General features: G+C 39.9%; 1 protein-coding gene across 1 annotated transcript in view; it reads left to right on the top strand.

Annotated features, from left to right (window-relative positions):
• Positions 1-5095, top strand: part of LOC120540504 (stereocilin-like) — a 38967-nt gene extending 33872 nt beyond the window's left edge. Inside the window, exons 2-3 of the mRNA XM_039771345.1 lie at positions 320-459; positions 3912-5095. Of these exons, the coding sequence (XP_039627279.1) occupies positions 399-459; positions 3912-5095 (1245 nt within the window). The 5' untranslated portion in view covers positions 320-398. The remainder of the gene's footprint in view (positions 1-319; positions 460-3911) is intronic.
• The last annotated feature ends 18097 nt before the right edge of the window (positions 5096-23192 follow it).

Genomic DNA, 23192 nt, shown 5'->3' with positions numbered 1-23192 from the left:
GGTGACATCCAGCCTTGTGTTTCTTGTCCTTGGGGTAGCCTCCTGTAAATAGGTAATGGGTGCTAGTGCTAGTACAGAGTCAGAATGATACTGGGCTAATAGTTGTGATCACCTTAATGGTCAATGTAACGGAACAGGGTATAATAAAATCTAGCGCTTAAGTGTCTTGGTTGGAGTTTTTTTAATGTTTTTCCATTCATACCTGGTGTTTTAAAAATAAACTGTAAATGCATGATTAACAATAAATGTTATTATTGAAATGAAAGAAAATATATTTTTATACTCAATGACCTTAAATGAATTGGTATCTCCTGTGCAGGTCAAATGATGGTAGGTGGAAGTGTTTGGGATGACTAGTAGGTGAAGCTATCAGAGGTACAGTTGAGACTACAAGAAAAATGGACGTATTCTTCATTCTGACTGCAATTCTACTTTTTGGAACATCTGATTCTACAAAAGGTGAAATCTTTAAGTTAACTGTTGGATTGGCATCACAGCAGTATGACTGTAATGCCAGCAGCTACCCATTGTCATTGGGGGGCACAATCTGGAACAGTATTGCCCAAAACCTTTAGTGTTTATAAAGTATCAGTCTGTTCAATTCAGCACTTTATATTTTAAGATGACTTCTAAATTAACCCCATAATTTATTTCTCTCTATTATATCAAAAAATCCTGCGACAAGACAAGACTTGTTGGAAGATGTTTTCAAGTCCCGCGAGTCGAGACTTTGGCCTTGAGATTTTTTCAAGTCACGCCCTCCTCTCAACCAGATTCAACAACGCATACAGTACTCTCACCTCTCATTCGTGTGAATGCTTTTGTCAGACACAGCTGCTGCACTCTCAGCTCTTATACATTTTAACGTTTTCCTCACTTCAAGTTCCCAATTAAAGAAGACGTATTATGTCCAAATCTTATTGAAGAATTTCATCACGAAGGGTTATCAACAGTAAAAATGAGTACAATCCTAGCACTGAGAAACGATGAAGTCAAACGAATTAAGGCCAAAAATGTCAGTTATATAGCAAATTGGTTAAATGCATATCAATAGTCTATGCTGAAACAGTTGGTGGTGATTGTGCGGAAGATGAAACTATCAACTTACAATATCACCTAGAATAACTACAACAGTTTACAACATCTAATCTTCCTCTGCATGAATTACTGTAGAAAGAAGGATGTATCCAAGAAAGATAAGGTAGTTACTCTACCACAGATAACATTAGACACCAAAGGAGATCTTGATGTGCCATTCGTATTAAAGCGTTAACAGTTTCCCATTAGAATAGCTTTTGCAAAGACAATTTACAAATCTCAGAGCTACACATTTGAAAAGGTTGTCTTATTTAATAGAGAGAAATAAACGAAATTCAATCACAGACAGTTATACGTTGTGTTGTCATGATCAAAGTCCAAACACAGAATCAAAATTCAATGTGATATTGACGAAAATTTAATTAAAAAAATTGTTTTTACTGAAGTTTTAGAGTAAAAGTATAAGTTTAAAATTTTTTGCGTGTTAATGTCAAAACCAAACAGAACAAAATGTTATTATGCAACAAATAACTCTAACTTAACATGAAACAATTTACTTTCAAATTATTACGTTTTACTATTTTTTAATATGGTTAATTACTCGCTGTAATGTAAAATAGTTAGTAAATTGTACATCCGCATCCCCATATGCGAGCGGCAGAACCGCAAAGAGGCTAACGTGTAGCGCAGGCACGTGGGATGGCGAGCGAAGCGAGCAGGGGGCAAAGCCCACCCCCAGTATTTACTAAATATTGTCTTCACAGTATTGACACAGCAGATGTTTTAAAGAGGCAGTGATTATGAAACAATGTAAATTTGTGAGATCACCATAAGTTTAATAGCATTTATATTTTGCATTGCCTACATTAGTTCTGTATAGTAACACATTGCACACACCCAGGTCATGCATCCATGTTTTCTATAAAGTTCATCCAGTTTGGAGTTGTGTGAGCCAGAGAATTGGATGCAAAGTGAGGAACAACCCAGGCACACCACATTCACACATATCTGAACATTCAATCACAATGGGCCAATTTTAGAACTGGCAATTAAAAATAGTCTACAGACTTAAAAGTTTGAGCTTGTCATAAATGTTCTAGAGATAAAAATCAATAAAGGTGTAACTTCACTGCAAGATCATCATCTCTCCATCCCTCCATCCTGCTATGGCAGGTCCTTTAATGTTTTTTTTCTTCAGTTTTGAATATTTTTTAAAATTATTGTCCCTATTTTTTATGCTTTGACAATAACATCACCATCATTTCAGAACCGTGTAGTATGGCTATGGCCTGGTAGCTCTGCCCATTGCTGGTCACATCATGAAGTGTGTCCTAGTTTTCACTAATTTTTTCTCTCAGGTCTTTGTCTTTTTCCTGGATTAGTGTAAGAGGGAGCTAAGAAGACTTAGTGTTAGAACTTTCTGCCTTTTTACTGACTTTGATTCTGGATTACATATTCAGATATGACTACTAATTTCTTCACTGTCTCAAACTATAACTCCTCTCATTTCCTGTAAAACATGTTCATATCCTGGTATTCATTTTGTGCAAACTCTCAAAGCTTCTACTGCAGTCCAAATCACAACAGATCCATTTTTCTAATCTTCAAAGAAATTCCCCTTTTTTTAAACAATCAGTGTGTGAAATCTTCACCGCAGCTTTTCTCCCCAGTAATGGACAAAGGCTACTCGACAAAGCCTCCAAAACAAAATATAAGCTATTTTATTGAAATGTGTAATTGACTAACTTTTAACAGCATCACAAGAAAGAACATTTCTGAAACTTTACACACACACAACAAGTGTAGAGTCCCCAGCTAATCCACAAGGTGTCAAATGATAAATAATGCTAATGTCTTACTTCAAATGACTGAATTTGATTGTGGTTTTAGTAGCTGCAGATATACTGGTGTACTGCTTTTATTGTGAATTTAATGTTGTAAATGTGTGAGGTCTTACTGTCTGTAAAGACGATTAAGTTCTTCTGATTGCTGGTACCAAATCTGTGGTGTATTTTATAACTTTTTTGAATATTTGAGAAGTTATATTATTTGTGTTGAGGTTTGGTTTCACCCTTCTATCCAATGCTGCTTTGGGCTCCACAATCCTGAATTAAAGTAGATATTGTAAATGGGCAGATGTATATACAGTATAAATACATATACATACATATATTTATGTGTGTGTGTGTATGCACTACAGGTGAAAAGATATATACACTTTAAGTGTATGTAGGGGTCCACATTTGCCATATATTCACTTTATGGTTTACTTTGACACTACAACACTATAAGATTTAATGTAACAACACTAGTGATTTTGCTATGTGGAAACTGGAGGAAACTCTGACAGGAACAAGACCCAAAGCCACAATAATATGAGTCAACACCTTGATTACAGGACAGTGGTCAAAGTAGAGTAAGCAAGTGTCACTTTTAGCTGTAAAGAGAAAACTTCGAGCTGCATGTTTGACAGGCTGAGCGACCATTGCTAAAATATAAAATACTAGAAAGAGGCTTGTCTTGGCTAGGAATTACCACTTGATGCTAGGGTTCTTTGAGGCACCTACCACGTAACAATGTCTGAAGTAATTTCTGAAATAAAATGAGTGAGTGTTATACGGTGGGATATCATGGGATACAGTGTGTAGTAAATGTGACTGTAATGACTTGGATGTCAAGACATTCAGCAGATGTGTAACTTGAGCTGCATGACCCTCAGAAGCAAGAGAACATTACAAGTATAAAGTTAGGTATATTGTAGGTGTTCTGTCCTGGGTTGTAGGCTTATCATCTTGTTCTTTTAGCTTTACTGCTTTCTTGTTAGGAAATTAGGCTGTTTATTTTAGTAATGTTCCTTCTTATATATTCTCCAGGAGAATCAGCAGCCAAATCAGAGATAACGTGGCATGATATCCTTGCCCTACTCAGAAAAGATGTGGTGTCAGACCTCCAGGAAGAGAAGGCGCACTCCACCAAGGCACATGGTCATCACATCAAAAATATTGTCACAGACATAATGGAGGGGCTTCATACTCTTGGTCTATACCCCAAAAAGAGCCTGAATCTCCAACGCTTGATCTCCAACTCTGGTCGGCCACTGGAGAAGAACAGGCTTTCTGGATTCCTCTACAATATATCGATGTATATGCAAGGCGCTGGGGGAGAGTCCAGTCCAGTACCTGATCCAAATCTCTCAATCGAAGGTGGACAACAGTTCTGGGGCAATCTATTGCAGTCCTTTCTCAATGTGGGTGAAAGTATTTTAGACACTCCAAACAGGAAGGAGCCACTTAGGCCAAAGTTCAAGATCCACAATATGTTTGTCTCTCTCAGAGGAAGTCAGCACTATGCTGGGATTTTGAGCATGCTCCAGATTTTGATAAACTTTTTAGAGCGGCAGCAAAATCACCCTCTTTTCAATTTCCTGTGGCAAAACTGGGATATGATTGGCACGTTGCTGGAGACCATTTTTCAGACATTGCTAAATGGAAGTTATGGACATGGTAGTGCTGGACTGCAAAGCATTTTCTGTGCTTTGACAGGGCACACAGATTGTGGCTTTAACCTTGATTGGTTGCAACAGCTTTATCGTTATTTAGAAGCAAGGAACTGGAAGCCTGTTGTCAATTTCCACCCAGGAATTGGAGGGATAGGAAACCTTAATGGAGGAATACAGTCCGTTGGGCGTTTCAAGCCGTTCAGTGTACTTCCTGAAGCTCTCAAGGAAGAGGATGGAGTAAATAATCACACAGAAATTGAATCTGAGCACCTGGCCTCAATGCCATCTCTCCTCCTCCATGCATTCTCACGTTCCAATGAAATAGAAAAGTCAGAGCCTGCTATCGAAGCCAGTTCAGTGTTATGGCAGGGACTGGATGGCCTACGCCAGGGACTTTTTCAGAGAATGGGCAGTTCAGTATATGTAAGTCTCAAGAGGAAGGTGTCAAGGATTACTAGATCTTTATTCGATGATGTCACCACTCTTGTGAGAATTCCACAACCGGACCAAGATGGAAAGTGCACAGTAGGCAAGTTTCTATACCTTTTCTGCTCTTAAATGACTAACCAGCTTTGCTCATTTCATGGTGTTTCGCAATATGTATTCACACAAAATGCAGAACTAAGATTATTTTTCTTGATTGTTGCCATATAGTATATTTTAAGTAATCTATCTGTTTTTTCTAGTTTCAAAACTTTATTTTTCTATTCATATGGCAATATTTAGAGCTCCTTTTAGCAAGGGGCCCTTGCAGCTGTAGTATGACTTTAGTCATTACTTTAGTCAGACTTTAGTACAACAGTAGTCTTCCTGGTAGACACGGGTACAGTATATAAATAAGCAACTTTCACCCTTGTGACAGCAAAGACATGCAGAGAAAAGGCTACCGAATAAATATGATAAGTCATACAAAAGATTCTAACTAATAGGTACATAATTTGTCTCAGTCGAGTCTGCATTGATCTTTGTTTTTTTCTTTCCATTTAGCAGGGAGAGTATTTTCTGTTTACCGACTGGCCAAGCAGGCTTGTCTCTTTAATTTTATAAATCTGTTCTAAGTGAATCATATCTCAATAGACAGTGTACCCTGCATTACCATTTACACAGCCTTCAACTTTCCTTCAATTACAAAGTGCTACAAAAATTCAGTCAACTAAATAACAGACTTACCTTGTTGTGCCCATTCTGCATTACCAGCCTATGTAGGCAAAATACCACAAAAATTCTTTTTCATATTATTCTGTTAACTTGTGTAAATTAACAGATTTTTATGTTACTTTGTTTATGAAAAAAATTAACGTTTCTTCAATCAGAAGTACCATTTGACTCAAGAACAGCAACAACAACAACATTTATTTCTTTAGTACATTTAGGCATATGTTGTGGAGAAATCTTCGGGAAAGATGAGCAGAGTCTTCAGAAAGGCAGTCACAACTGAGACTTTATTGCACAAATAGAAAACTGTTGCAGAGCACAACAAGCCTATCTGAGTTTTGTGAAGTGAGCCCCAAATATATTACAGTTCTTATCACAAAATGCACCCCTCTCATATTAGTTTCACATCATCTGCTGTACAGGGTTTCTCATGATGATGACTTCATTCAGCACCTTTTCCCATAACAATCACCTGATGTTCCAAACTTCCTCCTAACAATACCCTTGCCCCCGTAGACATCCCCACAATAATCTTCTTCCCAATCCATCTTCTCATAACAACCCCTTTGGCTTGAAGGACAGATTTGCCACCTAGAGGTGAGCATCACCTGATTACCCCTCCCTTCATTCTCACAACATAATCCTGAGCTGTTAAAGATTGAAGGCCTTTCAGTTAATCAATTCTTAACAATTAAGCTGGGATCAGAAGGACCCATATATGAAAAGTGGACTGCCTGATTAATAATTCAATAAATGATTGCTTGTTGCACTAGTGTCCTGTAAGGCTAAGGCTAGCATAATAAGTGACTGTGCCAGTGTACGGCAGCACACAGCTTCACTGATAAGGGCCATGCTGTGAACAACCTTGACACAGTTGCTTCTTTAAATTTTATTTTATTTTATTTTTTTATTGTCTTTTATTTTTCTATTCTTCATTATGTAAAGCACTTTGAGCTACATTTTTTGTATGAAAATGTGCTACATAAATAAATGTTGTTGTTGTTGTTGTTTAAACTAACTAGTATGTGTTTGTTATTATCACTAAGATGTATAAAGAAGCATTGGCATTGTGGTCCCCGGCCGGGGCTGGAGCCCTGCCGGGACGCCCAGGAGGACGTGAGGAGGGCTTGTGCCTCCTCCAGACCGCGAGGGGGCGTCCGTCCTGGTTCTGTGGGGAGCCACAGGTCGAGGGCATGGAAGCCCTACCCTGTAGGGGCCCGTGGTCACCGCCAGGCGGCGCCCCGATGCCGGTTCATCCCGTGTGGACCTCCTCTGGTCCTCAAAGGCGTCCCGGCCGGGCTCCATCCCCGGCTGGGATGCCTTAGAGGACCAGAGGAGGGCGTGTGCCTCCTCCAGACCGAGTGGGGGTGTCCGTCCTGGTTAAACAGGGGGCCTCGGGTACAGGGCTTGGAAGCCCAGCCCTGTAGGGACCCGTGGCCACCGCCAGGCGGCGCCCCAGTGCCTGTTTATTCCGGGAGCCCGGCACTTCCTGACACGGACGGCTTCCGGGTGCGCAGCCGGCACTTCCGCCACACAGGGGTGTGGTCACCGTTAAGTGCCGGGAAGCAGCTGGAGCCCATCAGGCTCCCCATAAAAGGGGCGCCTCCCTCCAGTCAGCGGTGGAAGTCGGGAGGCAGAAAGACTGAACTGGAGAGAGAGGACGGGAGGTGGCCAGGAAGGCACAAGGACTGTGGGCCCTGGACTTGGGGGAATCAGTGCTGGAGGCACTGGGGTTCGTGAGTGCACGTGACATTTATATGATTGTAAATAGTGTAAATAAACGGTGTGTGGGTGCAAAATATGTTGTCCATCTGTCTGTGTCGGGGCCAGCATTCAGAGCATATAAACTTAAATGCTAGCTAAATTAAATATAATGGTTCATAGAGACAGCAGCGCTGTTACGTCACGGCGCACAACTGCACAGTGGTCTGACAGAGGCCAAGCTGCTGCTTACTTCATTAACATCTATATGCAGGGAAGGATCCCAAACCTTCAATAATCAACTGCTAAGCTCCTGTATAGCTCAGATTAGCTTGATATTATAATGCATTTTATTGTAACTTTATTGCCTAAGGTACTGATGAGCCCTAATAATTCTAAATGCCATTTGAGTGCTTATATGTTTTATGCGGTAGCTTGAGAGCTTGCCCTTTACTCATACAGGCAAAGGCCATGTATGCAGTTTGTTTAGTGTTCTGTCAATAAGAAGCTCAGCACCTGCATTCTCAGAACAAAAGCAGCCTGCTTGCTTCCTCAGAGAGCATGATGACCCTGTCTCACAGCTCAACTCAGACTCAGAAACTTTCAGAAACTCAAAACAAAGCAAGTGAGAAGGACATGTAGGCAAGAGGCCTCTCTAACAAAATAAATAGTGTCTTTTTAAAAGCTGCTTCAGGCCTAGACTTTTCTTAGTTAATAGCACTAAAACTAATAATAAAACATATTGATCCTTAATTGAAATCCTCAACACATATATCTCAAAGAGTTTCACAAAATGTCAAAGAAAAAAAATGCAAGACAGAAAAAAAAAACTCCGGGGTCGAGATGCTGGAGAGAGAAAAGCAAAATCTGCAGGGATTCCAAGGCCAAAACCTCTGCGCAGCTCCCACTGGGCATTCTACCTAACATGTAAAGTTTGTATTTTTGTTTAAGCTTCTTCATAGAATGCAGTGGGGCTCATTGGAGTGTCCACTTCCATTCCAATATTACAGGCAGCTGCACAGTACTTTGATCAGGTGGTGAGGGTGCAAAATGTCACCACAGAAAACTGGAAAAGAAAACAGAAAAAGTACAAATTAAAAATGATTGCAAGTCCAAGACATACAGTATAGAATATTTGAGTACATATGTAAGCTATTAAAGTGAAACTAAAACGCAGTTATGAAAAAGCCAATTTAAAAAAGCGGATCTTTAGGAGTTTTTTAAAATGTTCCCAGATATTAGACTGGCACATCTCTATCTCAGTAGAGTATTCCAGATTTTTTGGGGTATACAGTAATCCCTCGCTATAGCGCGCTTCGACTTTCACAGCTTCACTCTATCGCAGATTTTATATGTAAGCATATCTAAATATATAACACAGATTTTTCCCTGCTTCGCGGGTTTGCTCAGTTGATTTCATACAAGGGACACTATTGGCGGATGGCTGAGAAGCTACCCAATCAGAGCATGCAGTTAAGTTCCTGTGTGCTGATTGGCTCAGTGACGGAGCGCCAAATTTGATTGCGCTGCGTTAACCAGGAAGTCTCATCTTGCTCATTTAGCATCAACGTGTTTTGCTGTGTAAAGAGTTAACTTTTGTACTCTTTTGTGTTTATCTTTGTGCATAGTCAAGCCCTTCGTTATGGCTCCAAAACGATCTGTCTATCGTAATGGCTGTAACATATGTGACATCGGAGACGCTCGATATCTTTACAATAATATTTAGGTTTTACTGTATAGAAACAGTGTGTTTACATACATATTTTCAACGAATATTACCTAATATCTAAGAGAATACAAAGGGTTTTTGCCGTATAACTGTGCGGGAAATGTTTATAAGAGTGTGGGAGAGTTTATAAGGGCTTAAAATATATAAAAATAACCATATGAACATATGGTTTTTACTTCACAGATTTTCACCATTCGCTGGGGGTTCTGGAACGCAACCTCCGCGATAAAGGAAGGATCACTGTACCAGAAAAAGACTGCCTCACTATTTATTTTCATGTTTCTCTCTTGAAATAACAGGCAAACTAATGTTCGAGTATCTAGGATTATAACTGGTGTGGAATAAACAGAGACAAAACCAAGATGAAGAGTTGGGGTATACCACCGCGGTATCCTTGTATACTTAGAACATTTGGCCAAACAAATGAAAAAAGCTCTTTACAGACAGAGTAACAAATGGCAGTTAAGCAGAATAATGACAGGAAGGGGCGGTTCCAGAGGAACCAGAACCAGAAGTGATGTCATTAGTGGAAGGTTCCTTTGGTTGGTCTGCAGAAGGAGAAAGATAGAATGCATCAGAGGACAGTGCCAACTCTTGGTCTGGTGGATAATTACAGTTATTTAAACCCTTAAGCTGTCTCCCATGTGCACGTGTGTGACACTGGGAATATAAGGGGCAAAACACTCCAGAATGGAAGAAGGAGCAAGATTATTTAGAGCTTTATATACCATTAAAATCATTTTTAAATTGATTCTTAAGGACATGGGTATCCAAATAATAAAGCTAAAACTGGTAGGATATGTTCTGATTTCATTCAACTAGAAGGGCTAAAGGGCAGTTCAGATTGTCATTTAATAGGCCAAAGATGTAATGCATTGGAAGAGAGACCGACTTTATATTTTTTGTTGCTACTAAATGAAAGCACCAAACCTTGTTCAATGTACTGACATGCACGCTCCTGCCACTTTTATTATAATCTATTGAAGCATCACTTCCTTACATACATAACAGCTAGATTGCCATGTACTCTACCCTGCCAGTACATTCTCCCTTTTCTAAAGAAGATAACATTTTCTGTAATTTATAACAACATCTATAAAATAATCATTTAGTACATGGATAAGCATAACATCAATGTCATAAACATGCAGTTCCAATACACATTTTTTAATCATTGTAAACAATGGTGTGCTGTCAAATTCACTGAACAAAGATTAAATCATTTAAGAATAGCTAGCACTCTACAATGAGTCTTTCAGGCTTAATAATCATTCACTTTGGTCTTTCAACTACAACTGCCAAAGGGAATGATGTTTTATCTTTGTGCTCTCAGCTTCAGTAGAATTTGCCAATTGTTCACTTTCAGCACTATACCGAGCACTTATTAATTCTGTGCCATAACAACTCTCTGGACCCAGGAATTCCCTTGGTGGGATTTTCAGTAGATACCGTCACCTCCTGCAGAGTGTGTTGCCATATTCCATAAGTTTCTCATATTATCCTGATGCTGTCTCTATGGGAACATTTTCAATTGCCCGCCATCTTCCATCACATCTCACATGTACCAAGTCCTCCTGTTCTGGGTCATGCTGTTTTGTCATGTGAATAGTTATATTTGTGCTCCCACTGTGAGTATTGTTCTGTAATGTGAAGATGTTCAGCCGATGGTAGTCTTGTCCTTAGATTTCTGTTTATGAGTAATTCAGCTGGTGATCAGTCACATTCTAATGGTGATGCTCTGTAATTCAGGGCAGCAAAATACCAATCCTCACCAGCCTTACTTGCTTTATTCAGTAGTCATTTTACAATCTGCACCCCTTTAACAGCTATGATACTGCAGGTATAATGGGCTAAGGGTTACATGTTCAAATCTGTAAGTCTCTGAAATCCTGGCTTCTGAACTCTGATTTGTTATCGCTCTCCAGAGTAATTGGAATGGCATACCTTGTGAAGACAGTCTTAGAACATAAAAATGATAGTATCTGATGCATATTCTGTGAATTTTGAGTAGCATTCGGCTATGATTACATAGTCTTTCCCATTTCGCTGGATTAGAACATTACAACATCAGAAAGATTTAGATGAGAACAGTCCATTCAGCCCAACAAAGCTCAGTAGTCCTATCCATTTAATTCCTCCAAAATAAAATCAAGTGAAATTTGAAGGTACCTAAAGTTTTACAATATACCACACTACCACGATACTTGGTAACTAATTCCATGTGTGTATGTGTGTGAAGACAACCTTCGTAATGTTTGTGCAACATTTACCCTTAACAAGTTTCCAACCGCAACTGTATTGATCTACTGTACTCATTCATTTCATAATTTTGAACACTTCAATCTATGGTGGGCTGGCTCCCTGCCCAGAGTTTGTTTCCTTCCTTGCGCCCTGTGTTGGGTGGGATTGGCTCCAGCAGACCCCCGTGACCCTGTAGTTAGGATATAGCGGGTTGGATAATGGATGGATGGATGGAACACTTCAATCGTGTCACCTCTTAATCTTATTTTGCTTAAATAGAAAAAGCTCAGCTCTACAATTTTTTTCATCCCCTGCAGTCCTGGAATCATCCTGGTCACTCTTCTCTGGACACTTTCCAGCAATGCTATGTCCATTTTATAACCTGAAGACCAAAACTGCACACAGTGCCTCAGATGAGGCCTCAGCAGTGCATTAAAAAGCTTCAGCATAACCCCCTTGGACCTGTACTGCACACATTGTGCTATATAACCTAACATCCTGTTAGCCTTTGTGACGAATGGCCGGGGCCCATGCCCAGCTGGGATGCCCCTTTGACACTTGATCTGGAAGAATTGCCATGGGCTACACACTACTTCCCCCGGAACGCTTGGTGGCAGCCCCCCTGCATCGGGCCCACAAACATGGGACTTTGGAGCTCAGCCTTGTTGGACTCTGTGGCCACTGCCAGGGGGAGCTGCATGGCTTTATGAGCCCGTGTGGGTTGGAAAGCAGCCACACCCAGAAGTGCAGCCTAAATTAGGTTTATTATCACCTGAAGCACTTCTGGGTGGGCTATATAAGGAGCCAGCAGCCACCACTCCGGGAGCCAGAGTCAGGAGGAGGAGGACAACAACGCTTGCTGGGAGGATTGGTGGTGAAGATCAGTGTGTTTTGTTTGGGTGTATTTACTTTGTGCTTTTGGGACTGTGCTGTGGCTGTGGGACACGGGGAAGATGTGCGCCACGGGTGAAGACAATAACAGCTTATTTGTTTTTATACGTACCTCCGGTGTCAGTCTGTGTCAGGTCGGTGCTGGTGAAGAGCTTTTTCCACACCTTCTTAATGGCTTCTGAACACTGTTTGGAAGCTGATAGTGACAAGACCTCCCATGGTGTATTCAAATCTAACATTTCTACTTCCTATGTGTAATACTTTACATTTACTTACTTTAAATTTCATCAGCAACAAATCTGCCCAAGCCTGTATGCTGCCAAAGTCCCTCTGTAATGATTCAATGGATTCTAGATTATCTGCCAATCGTGCTAACTTGGTATCATCAGCAAACTTAACCTGCTTGTTACTTATATTCCTATCTAAATCATTTATATATATTAAAATGGCAGCGGCCCTAGCAGTGACCCCTGTAGGACACCACTCTTAACTTCACCCAATTCTAATGCGGTTCCCTCTGCTTCCTCTCTGCTACTCAGTTCTGCACCCATCTACAAACATCACCCTGAACTCCCAATTCTTTTAGTTTGATGCCCAACCTCTCATGTGGAACCTCATCAAATGCTTTCTGAAAGTCAAGATACTTAATATCATAAGCTCCATTTTGATCATATCCTTTTGTGGCTTCCTCATTGAATTCCAAGTTAGTAAAACACGGCCTCTGTCTTATGTATCCATGCTGACTGCCATGTGTTGCTCAATCTTATCCTTAATAATTCCTTCCATTAATGTACATGTGATGCCCATTAATCTTACCGTAATATACTTATTTATATCTTTCCAAAAATGCCTTTTATATAATGGGATAATATTTGCCATTTTCTAGTTCTCTGGAATTTCCCCAGTGCTCAGTGACTTTCTAAAAATGTGCATGAAGGGTTTATATATGTACTCACCAACTTCCTTAAATGCCTGCTTGAATCTGCTTTCAACTTCCTTCATGGCTTATTTGGTTTGTTATTAATCAAAAGTGGTTGTTTGGGCTGTCTGTACTAATGCTGTTAGCAAATGTCTCATCACTATGCAAGTGCCTCAATGTCTTTATTCTTAAGTGACCAAAACATAACATGCATGTCTTTTGCATTTCTCAATGCCTTAATAGCCTTCATGTACAAGCTTAGTCATTTGTGGCTTTATTGTGACAGGTATGATTGTTTTATTACCTTTCAAGAGAATAACATCAATTACAGACAGTTTTTGTCTGCAGTGTGGTAACGAGATTGGCAGCTTAACCTAATTATCTGAATGATATTCTGAAACCCTTTGTTACTCTGTTCCCTTTGCAATCTGAATCCATTTCTCTGTAGACACAGTCTACATGAATCTGTACCACTTGGTCGCTGCTGCTTGATGCTGGTCATACAGACTTGCTCTACATAAGGCATCTACCACAGTCAGTTGGTTACCTGGAGTGAACTGAAAAGTCAGATTATACTTTTGAAGATGACGTTAAATGCGCTGAATGCACGGTGTTGCATCTCCTAGAGCCTTCATCGATATGACTGTTAGCAGTTTATGTTCAGTCTCAAGTATGACTTCTCTGTCATAAACATATTCATAAAACTTTTAACAGCCAAAAACTGTACCCATTGTCTCTTTTTCGATGTGTGCATAATTTATTTCAGCTGCTGTCTTTGTTCGTGAAGCATAAGCTACAGGAAACCACTCTGTGCCATACCGTTGAAGTAATATGGCTCCCTATCCATCCTTAGATGCGTCTGTTGATAGTTTTTTATTTATTTATTTATTTTTTATTAATTTTATTACAATCCATACAAAGCAATCAAGTTTTTACAAAGAGAAAAAATAAGTTAAGAACAGATCGATCCCCACCCTGAGAGAGAGAGCAAGCAAACGGCGTAAATTTAAGGCTTGTAAACATACCTAAATTAATAAATTCTCTGTACTTTATGAACTTATTTTAAAATATTATGATTAGATCCTGCCATGTTTTGAAAAAAGTCTGTACGGATCCTCTAACTGAGTATTTGATTTTTCCAATTTCAAATAATATAACACATCGGTTTCCCACTGACTTAAAGAGGAGAGTTTGGGTTCTTCCAGTTTATCAGAATAAGTCTGCGTGCCAAAGTGTAGTGAATGCAATCACAATTTGTTTGTCTTTCTCCACTTTAAACCCTCTGGAAGAACCCCAAACACAGCTGTTAATGGGTTAGGAGGGATTGTGAGTCCAAGGCTGTCTGAAGGTAATTAAAATTTGGTCCAGAATAATGTTAATTTGGTGCAGGCCCAGAACATGTGACCTAGTGAGGCTGGGACTTGGTTGCAACGTTCGCAGGTTGGATCATGCCCTGGAAACATTTTGGAGAGTTTTAGTCGAGACAGATGTGCTCGATATATAATTTTGAGTTGTATAATTGTATGCTTTGCATATGGAGCTCGAGTGAATTCTCTGCATTGCTACTTTCCACTCCTTTTCTGATATATTAATTGAGAGATCTTTTTCCCAGTGTCCTCTTGGATCTTTGAAAGGGAGGGATTGTAAAATGATTTTATATATTGTAGAGATGGAGTCCTTGAGATTGAGCAATATTTTTTCCAGCATGGATGAGGGTGCAAGATGAGGAAAATCTGGAAGGTTCTGTTTAACAAAGTTCCTGATTTGAAGATAGTGAAAGAAATGTGTAGCTGGAATGTTAAATTTGGAATGTAATTGTTCATAGGATGCAAAGACGTTGTCTATATAAAGATCTCTAAGCAAGTTAATTCCAAATTTTTCCAGATATTAAAAACTGCATATGTTTGTGAAGGTTGAAAGAGGTGGTTCTCTTGCACGGGTGCCACAGATAGAAGCTTCTCCGTCTTAAAATGCTTTCTACATTGGTTCCAGATTCTAAGTGAGTGGAGCACAATTGGGTTATTAGTATATTGCCGATAGCGTGTGTTTATTGGAGCACAGAGCAAGGAATACAAAGAAGTACTGCAGGATTTTACTTCTATTGCGGTCCAAGCCTGTGTATGTTCTTCTATTTGTGTCCAGGTTCTTATCGCCTGTATATTTGCTGCCCAGTAATAAAACTGGAAGTTAGGTAGAGCCATGCGCCTTCTGCCTTTTGTCTTTGTAGGGTCGCTCTTTTGATGCGTGGATGTTTTGAATTCCAAATAAATGAGGTTATTGTTGAATCTAATTGCTAAAAATGATTTATTAATGTATATTGGGATGTTTTGAAATAAAAAGGAGCTTAGGAAGAATATTCATCTTAACAGTGTTAATTCTTCCAGCTAGTGTGAGATGAAGGGTTGACCATCTATGCAAGTCTTGTTTAATTTTTTCCATGCAGACGAAATTTTGTTGATAAAGAGCTTTATGTTTACTTGTGATGTTTACCCTAGGTATTTAAACTGTTCTGCAATGATAAAAGGTAGGGTATCTAATCTAATATTATATGCTTGAGAATTCACTGGAAAGAGTACACTTTTATTCAGATTAATTCTGAGACCAGAGATCTTTTGAAATTCTGTGAGTGCTGCTAAGACTGCAGGCACAGAATTTTCTGGGTCTGATATATACAGTACCATATCATCTGCATATAATGAGATTTTCTGTTCCAGTCCTTCTCTGCTAATCCCCTTTATCTGATCAGTATTTGACAATGTATTGCCAGTGGTTCAATGGCAATCGCAAACAGCAGCGGTGACAAGGGCATCCTTGTCTAGTGCCATGTTCTAGTTTAAAGTAGTCTGAGCAAATGTTGTTGATGCAAACTGAAGCTTCTGGGTTAGTATACAGTAATTTAATCCATGCACAAATGTTGGGCCAAACCCAAACTTCTCCAAATAGTAAAAGGTATTTCCATTCAATCATGTCGAATGCTTTTCTGCATCCAATGATAATAATATTTCTGGGGTGTTTGATTTAGTTGGTGAGTATATTACATTAAACAGGCGGTGAAGATTTGAAGATAAGTGCGGCCCCTAATAAATCCAGTTTGGTCTTGTGATATTACCGAGGGGAGCACTTTCTCCATCCTTCTAGATAGATTTTAGAGAGTATTTTAACGTCGTTATTCAGAAGTGAAATTGGTCTGTATGATGCACATTGTAATAAGTCCTTATTTTGTTTTGGAAAGACAGTGATTAGTGCTTGGCGAAAGGTTTGTGGAAGAGATTGGTTATCTCTGGCTTCTGTAAATGTTGCTAATAGGAGGGGAGCTAGCTGAGCGGAGAATTTCTTGTAAAATTCTGCAGGGTAGCCATCAGGGCCTGCTGCTTTCCCGCCTTGGAGTGACTTTATAGCATCTAGTAATTCTGATAACGCCAGAGGTTTATCAAGTTCCTCCACACTAAAGCGTCTATTTGTGGTATCTGTAATGTATCCAGAAATGCATTAGATTGTGTATTGTCTTCTTTAAACTCAGTAGTATATAGGGATTTATAGTAGTCTCTGAAAGTGTGCATTATATTTTGTGTTCGATGATTTTATCTCCATTCGTGTTAGTGATTACCGAGATTGCGTTGCGCACTTCTTGCTTGTGAATTTGTTGAGCTAAAAGCTTATTAGCTTTCTCTCCATGTTCATAGTAATGATGTCTGGATTTGTAAATTAGTTGTTCAGTTTCTTTAGTTGTCAAGAGGTTTAATTCCAAATTTAGAGCCTGCCTTCTCCTATATAGAGTCTCGCTTGGTAGTCTGGTGTGTTCTTCATCTATTTTAGTAATTTCGTCTGTTGATAGTTTTAATCATTTATCTGTATCAAAGTATGTTAGCGCCAGCTCTTTGATCAGACTGTTTTTTAACATAACCCATTCTTTGGCATGTTCATGTTTCCATTGCCATTCATGATTGTTTCCCAATAAGCTATACAAGGCCTTTGCATTGGCTGAAAGTTTTGGAATAAAATTTTCTCATATAATTTACTAAACCTAGAGCCCGTTGTAATTCAGTTTTGTTTGTAGGTGCTGGCAATTTAACTATTGACCTTATCTTTTTGTGTCTGGGCTGTACATCTGCTGCAGACCATTTGTCGCCAAGTTAAGTGATTTCAGTTACACCAAATTCACACTTTTGCTTGTTTAGTTTCAGTCCTGATTTTTGTGCTTATGCTAGCACTCTACACAGTCTTTCATCATGTTCTGTTTGAGTTTTCCTCAATACCATTATGTCATCAAGAAAGACACCTACATCTTCTTTACCTTCAAACAGCTATCACAGTCTTCTGTGAAGTACCTCCAGAGCTGAGTAAATTCCCAAAGGTAAATTGTTGAAGCAATTCTTCAGATTGATGTATTAAAAGTACACAGTTTGACACTGTCTTCATGTGGGACAATGTGGTAGACACCTGATGATTCATATAGTTTAGGGAATAAACAAGCACTTGCCATAGCAATCAAGAGGTTTGCCTATGTCAGTAATCTGTAATGTTCTATTTCAATCCATTTGTTCAAGTCTGTTGGATCTATGCAGAGTTTCATATCTCCATTGTTTTTCTAAGAATTTAGAATTTTCTAACAATTTACTCTCTCTGTCAGGTCCTCTTTCTTCTTACTATGCCTTTCTTAATTAAGGACTGTAACTATAACTTCAGTCTTGCTATAAGAGTTACTGGCACTTTTCTTGCTGGATGAACTGCTGGAACTGCATTATCCTTTAGACAGATTTTGTACTGACAATCACTGTCATTGCTCACTAGCTGTTGTATATTCGCTACGCTTAAACCACTCTGTGTTTTCGATGAGTCTCCTAGTATCACTTGACTGCTGTCAATTACATTGACGTTTTTGATTAGCCCAAGTTTCTCAAAAGCTTTCAGGCCCAGTATTACCTGCCTATCACCTTTAACCAATATGAAAACAACATTGACTAAAACACTACCTACATATCCCTTTTAGTAGGAATCGGTCCACTACTGTAGTTATTAAATGTATCCTATTCTCTTTAATTTTAGGTTTTCTGCACAGTCTATTAAAATTTTCCATAGGTATTATGTTTACCTGTGCACCAGTGCCTAATTTCAAAGGCATTGTTCTTAGATAGATAGATAGATAGATAGATAGATAGATAGATAGATAGATAGATAGATAGATAGATAGATAGATAGATAGATAGATAGATAGATAGATAGATACTTTATTAATCCCAAGGGAAAATTCACATAATCCAGCAGCAGTATACTGATACAAAAAACAGTTGTGGTATTTGGCCGGCTTGTCATCCCGGCCAATACCCCCAGGCTGCAAGATGGAGCCCTCCCTGCAGTATGGAGGTGCCCCGAAGACCAGCAGGGAGTCATGGACTTTGTAGTTTTTATCCTCAGCCCTGCTGGATACCACAGGCGCCACAAAAGGGAGCTGCAGGGAGGACCGAAGACTTCTTTCTGCCCTTTAACCCGGAAGTACGTCAAAGGAAGAGCAACGTGCTTCCGGGGTGAGGAAGAAGGACTTGTACCTGACCCGGAAGTGATAGAGAATCACGTGGACTGGGGATTAGGAACACTTCCAGGTCAAGAAGAATAAAAGGACTATGGGAGCTCCCAGACGGCGTGCTGAGCTGGGTGGTAGGAGGGCAACGCGTCTGGGAGTGTGGAGGATTGGTCATTGTGATTATTAGTGTGTTTATGAGTATTGTGGAGGAGAAGGTGCTTTGTGCACTGTGGTATTTAAATAAAGTCGATTATTGGACTTTTACCTGGTGTCTGGAGTCTTGGAAAAGGGTTCAAGGGAGCGATAGCGCCCCTTATCTGTTATTAAATTAAAGAGTAATAAAAATGAATGTAAAAGCAAACAATAACTTTGAGTAATGTTAGCATTCACTCCCTCGGGTTGAACTGAAGAGTCACATAGTGTGGGGGAGGAACGATCTCCTCAGTCTGTCAGTGGAGCAGGACAGTGACAGCAGTCTGTCACTAAAGCTGCTCCTCTGCCTGGAAATGATCCTGTTCAGTGGATGCAGTGGATTCTCCATGATTGACAGGAGCCTGCTCAGCGCCCGTCACTCTGCCACGGATGTTAAATTGTCCGGCTTCATTCCTACAATAGAGCCTGTCTTCCTAACAAGTTTGTCCAGGCATGAGACATCCTTCTTCTTTATGCTGCCTCCCCAGCACACCACCATGTAGAAGAGGTCACTCGCCACAACCGTCTGATAGAACATCTGCAGCATCTTATTGCAGATGTTGAAGGACGCCAACCTTCTCAGAAAGTATAGTTGGCTCTGTCCTATCTTGGACAGAGCATCAGTATTGGCAGTCCAGTCCAATTTGTCATCCAGCTGCACTCCCAGATATTTATAGGTCTGTACCCTCTGCACACAGTCACCTCTGATGATCACGGGGTCCATGAGGGGCCTGGGCCTCCTAAAATCCACTACCAGTTCCTTGGTCTTGCTGGTGTTCAGGTGTAAGTGGTTTGAGTCGCACCATTTAACAAAGTCTTTGATTAGCTTCCTATACTTCTCCTCCTGCCCACTCCTGATGCAGCCCACAATAGCAGTGTTGTCAGCGAACATTTGCACTTGGCAGGACTCCGAATCGTATCTTCTGTTAATATTTAAATTTGCCACTTATTTATTCTTATTGCTGCTTTCATTAGTTGCAGCCTCTACAAAGAACAAGTCGTCCTTCTCACAGTTGCTGTTGCTTTGTTCTTCAACTTGTGTTTTTTATTTTGGAGAAACAGCACTTTGAAAAATTGTTTTCCTCTTTGCAGTTTCAACCTAAGCTGGCCACTTCTTTGTTTCCACAGCATACAAAACTGCTATTGTCTGTTTTCTGCTTAATTTTGTGAGGCATTTCCTTACTGATCTCATTTGAACATTTTTGCACCGCATCGCATCTACAGCTGCACATTCACTATCAGAGTCTGATGTGTTTAGCTGCATTTTGTGCTTTCCTAGGCCTGGAAAATTTTAATCACATTTTTAAGACTCAGTTTCTTTGAGAAGCTGCATGCTCTGTCATTTGTCTAAAATACAAATGACAACCTGATCTGAGTAGCATGCCAATGTTGCAGGTACATGAGTGACTTTTTAAGCACATGTCTATTACATACTGCTCAATGGATTCAGATTGCAGAAACATACCGTTCCTACATTTTATTTTTTTCTTGGTGTACAATATTGCATAAACTTTGCCATAATTGCTATGTACGTATCTCTTTCCACATCAGGAAATTCAAATGTGTTGCAGATATCCCTTGCAGCTTGGCCCGCCACCATACGAAACAGCACAGCCTATTATATGTTCATTACATTCATTCAGACCTATCACCAACTTATACAGCTCAAAACTTTGCACTTTCACTCATTTTTAACTTGTCTGGCTGTCGGATGTTAGTTACACTCATTTTGCTTATTCATTTTAACTCCTTGTATTTTGTAGTTATGCATGTTCACAGCACTTTCAAATGCTTCTTCTTCTTCTTTCGGCTGCTCCCGTTAGGGGTCGCCACAGCGGATCATCTTCTTCCATATCTTTCTGTCCTCTGCATCTTGCTCTGTCACACCCATCACCTGCATGTCCTCTCTCACCACATCCATAAACCTTCGCTTAGGCCTTCCTCTTTTTCTCTTGCCTGGCAGCTCTATCCTTATATACTCAACATCTCTCACACCACTTTCACTTTTCAACAACCCAAAAACTTCCTTACATACATAACAGCTAGAGTGCCCTCTGCTGTATCCCATCAGTACAATCACAAATTGTAAAATGCTCATTATTTGTGGTGTGGGGCGTTTCAATGTCAACCACTCCTTTCATTTGCTTTTCTGTAACTACTTAAGTTAGTTTTATTGTTGCCTCTCATCAGTTTGTTGCTTTATAATGTACACTTTAGCAAATGATTAAAAACATTGAAATTCATCAGTGTTGCCAATGCTGTTGCATGCAACCAGTTTGTGAAAAAAAAATGATTTTCCTCAAGTCACTTAATTAGACTAAAGGTCATAGGAAGCTGGGGCTTATCACAGCAGTACTGGGAACAGGCAGGAAATAGCCTTGGACTGGAGGTCAGGACCCATTCACACACACAGTTGCACAAAACCAACATGGAGTCATTAATTAAAGTAATTTAGATTTTGGAGGATAACTGTAATGCCTAAAGGAAAATCCATGCAGGCACAGGATGAACGTGCAAACAGGCACGCAGGCGAAGATGGGGTGCAGAATTCAAACCCATAGTGCTGGTTCTATGAGGTGGTAGTGCTAGCCAGTGTGCTGCATGATTAGTAAAATAAATTTTCCATTTCAATCGCATGCAACGTTTTTAACACACATTTGTGATGATATGCTGAGAACATTGAAATAAAGAATACACTGTAAAAAAAACTACTGTAAAGTATTTTAAAATATATATATAATATATATATATATATAAAATGTCTTGAATGTTACCCAAAACTGTTCACTTTCAACATAATTTCACACACATATGATTTGTAACATTTGTTTTTGTATTGCTAGCTGTATTTTTGTATTTTTTTGTATTTTTACATTTATTAGTCTAGAGCTCTCTTTCTATTCCCATGGTGTGCTTGTGATTTGATAGCAGCTTTTGTCAGTCTGGCATTGAAAGTATGATAGATAGGAATATTCATGTGTGAATACTAATGGGGGACATGTGCCCATTCCAGGAAATATACTAATGCCTGTTTTTCACGATTTCTAGGTAATGAAATTGATGTCAGTGATATGGGGCTTTGTGAAGAAATAAGAAACATATCTCATTATATTGGAATGTGCAGTTTTATATACTGTCACTTTAAAAAAAAAACTTTTATAATAATGCTTGTGTGGACGCTAAGGCTCACTGTTGTCCCTTAAACCCAACAGACAGACACACTGGACACAAGGTGAAAGCACCAAGAAGTAATTTAACATTTTTCCTTCTTACAGTACCCTCCTATCACCACAGCCACTATAAAAAGGTAAACACCACATAAAACACAAATTTTCTCTCTCTTTTCTCCTCCTCCACACCTCCCGCAAGCATTGTCCACCTCCTCTCGACTCAGGCTTGCTTGCTGGGTTTTTAGTAGTCCTTTATATAGTGCCCGAACGAGAAGTGCTTCTGCTCTTCCGTCAACGTGATCTGCCAGAACTTCCCGGTCAGATGGAGAATTTGTGGTCAGCCCAGAAGTACTTTGGGGCTTCCGTCCTCATGACTTGCTAGTACTTCCAGGCTAGCTGAGAACCTTGTGTCCCAATGTCTTCCCACAGTGTCCCCTGGTGGCATCCATGGTACCTAGCAGGGCTGTGACAGCAAACTCTATGTCCCATGATGCCCTGTGGAAATCCGGGGCACCGCTACAGTCCAAGGAAGCTGCCATGTAGCGTTTTGGGTGAGGCACTGTCCCAAAGTAGCTGCCTTCCCCCATCCTTCCAGTTGAGCTACTGGCCGTCCCTTACACATGCTTGTCTTTAAATAACAAAAGGCTAGGGTTCCAGGAGCTTTGAAAAATTGTAAAATTGTAATTGTAAAATTGGCCTAAGCTCAGTATCAAACCACAATGTTATGAAGAAATATTTCAAGAGTGGAGCTCTGTAGGGGTCAGCTGCTTTTATATAAATGCATACATACACACACACACATTCACACACACACACATATATATACGTAAATATATATATATTTGTTTATATATACTGTATATATACATATATATATATATATTGTGAACGCTGGCCCGGACACAGACAGACGGACATCATTAGTTCACCCAACACACCCTTTATTATGTACAATATTTACAAAGTTCTCTACCTGCACCCCCAGTGCCTCCAGCACCGATCCCCCTATGTCCAGGCCACACAGTCCAAATACCTTTCTCCTGGCCGCCTCCAGTCCTCTCTCCAGCTCCGTCTCTCTTCCACCCGACTTCCGCTCTGAATGAAGGGAGGCGGCCCCTTTTATCCACACCTGGATG

Source organism: Polypterus senegalus, chromosome 12 (genome assembly GCF_016835505.1).
Source record: "Polypterus senegalus isolate Bchr_013 chromosome 12, ASM1683550v1, whole genome shotgun sequence".
In the NCBI taxonomy this organism is placed as follows: Eukaryota; Metazoa; Chordata; class Cladistia; order Polypteriformes; family Polypteridae; genus Polypterus; species Polypterus senegalus.
The sequence above is the reverse complement of the archived record's forward strand: the minus strand, read 5'-3'. Positions and strand labels throughout refer to the sequence as shown.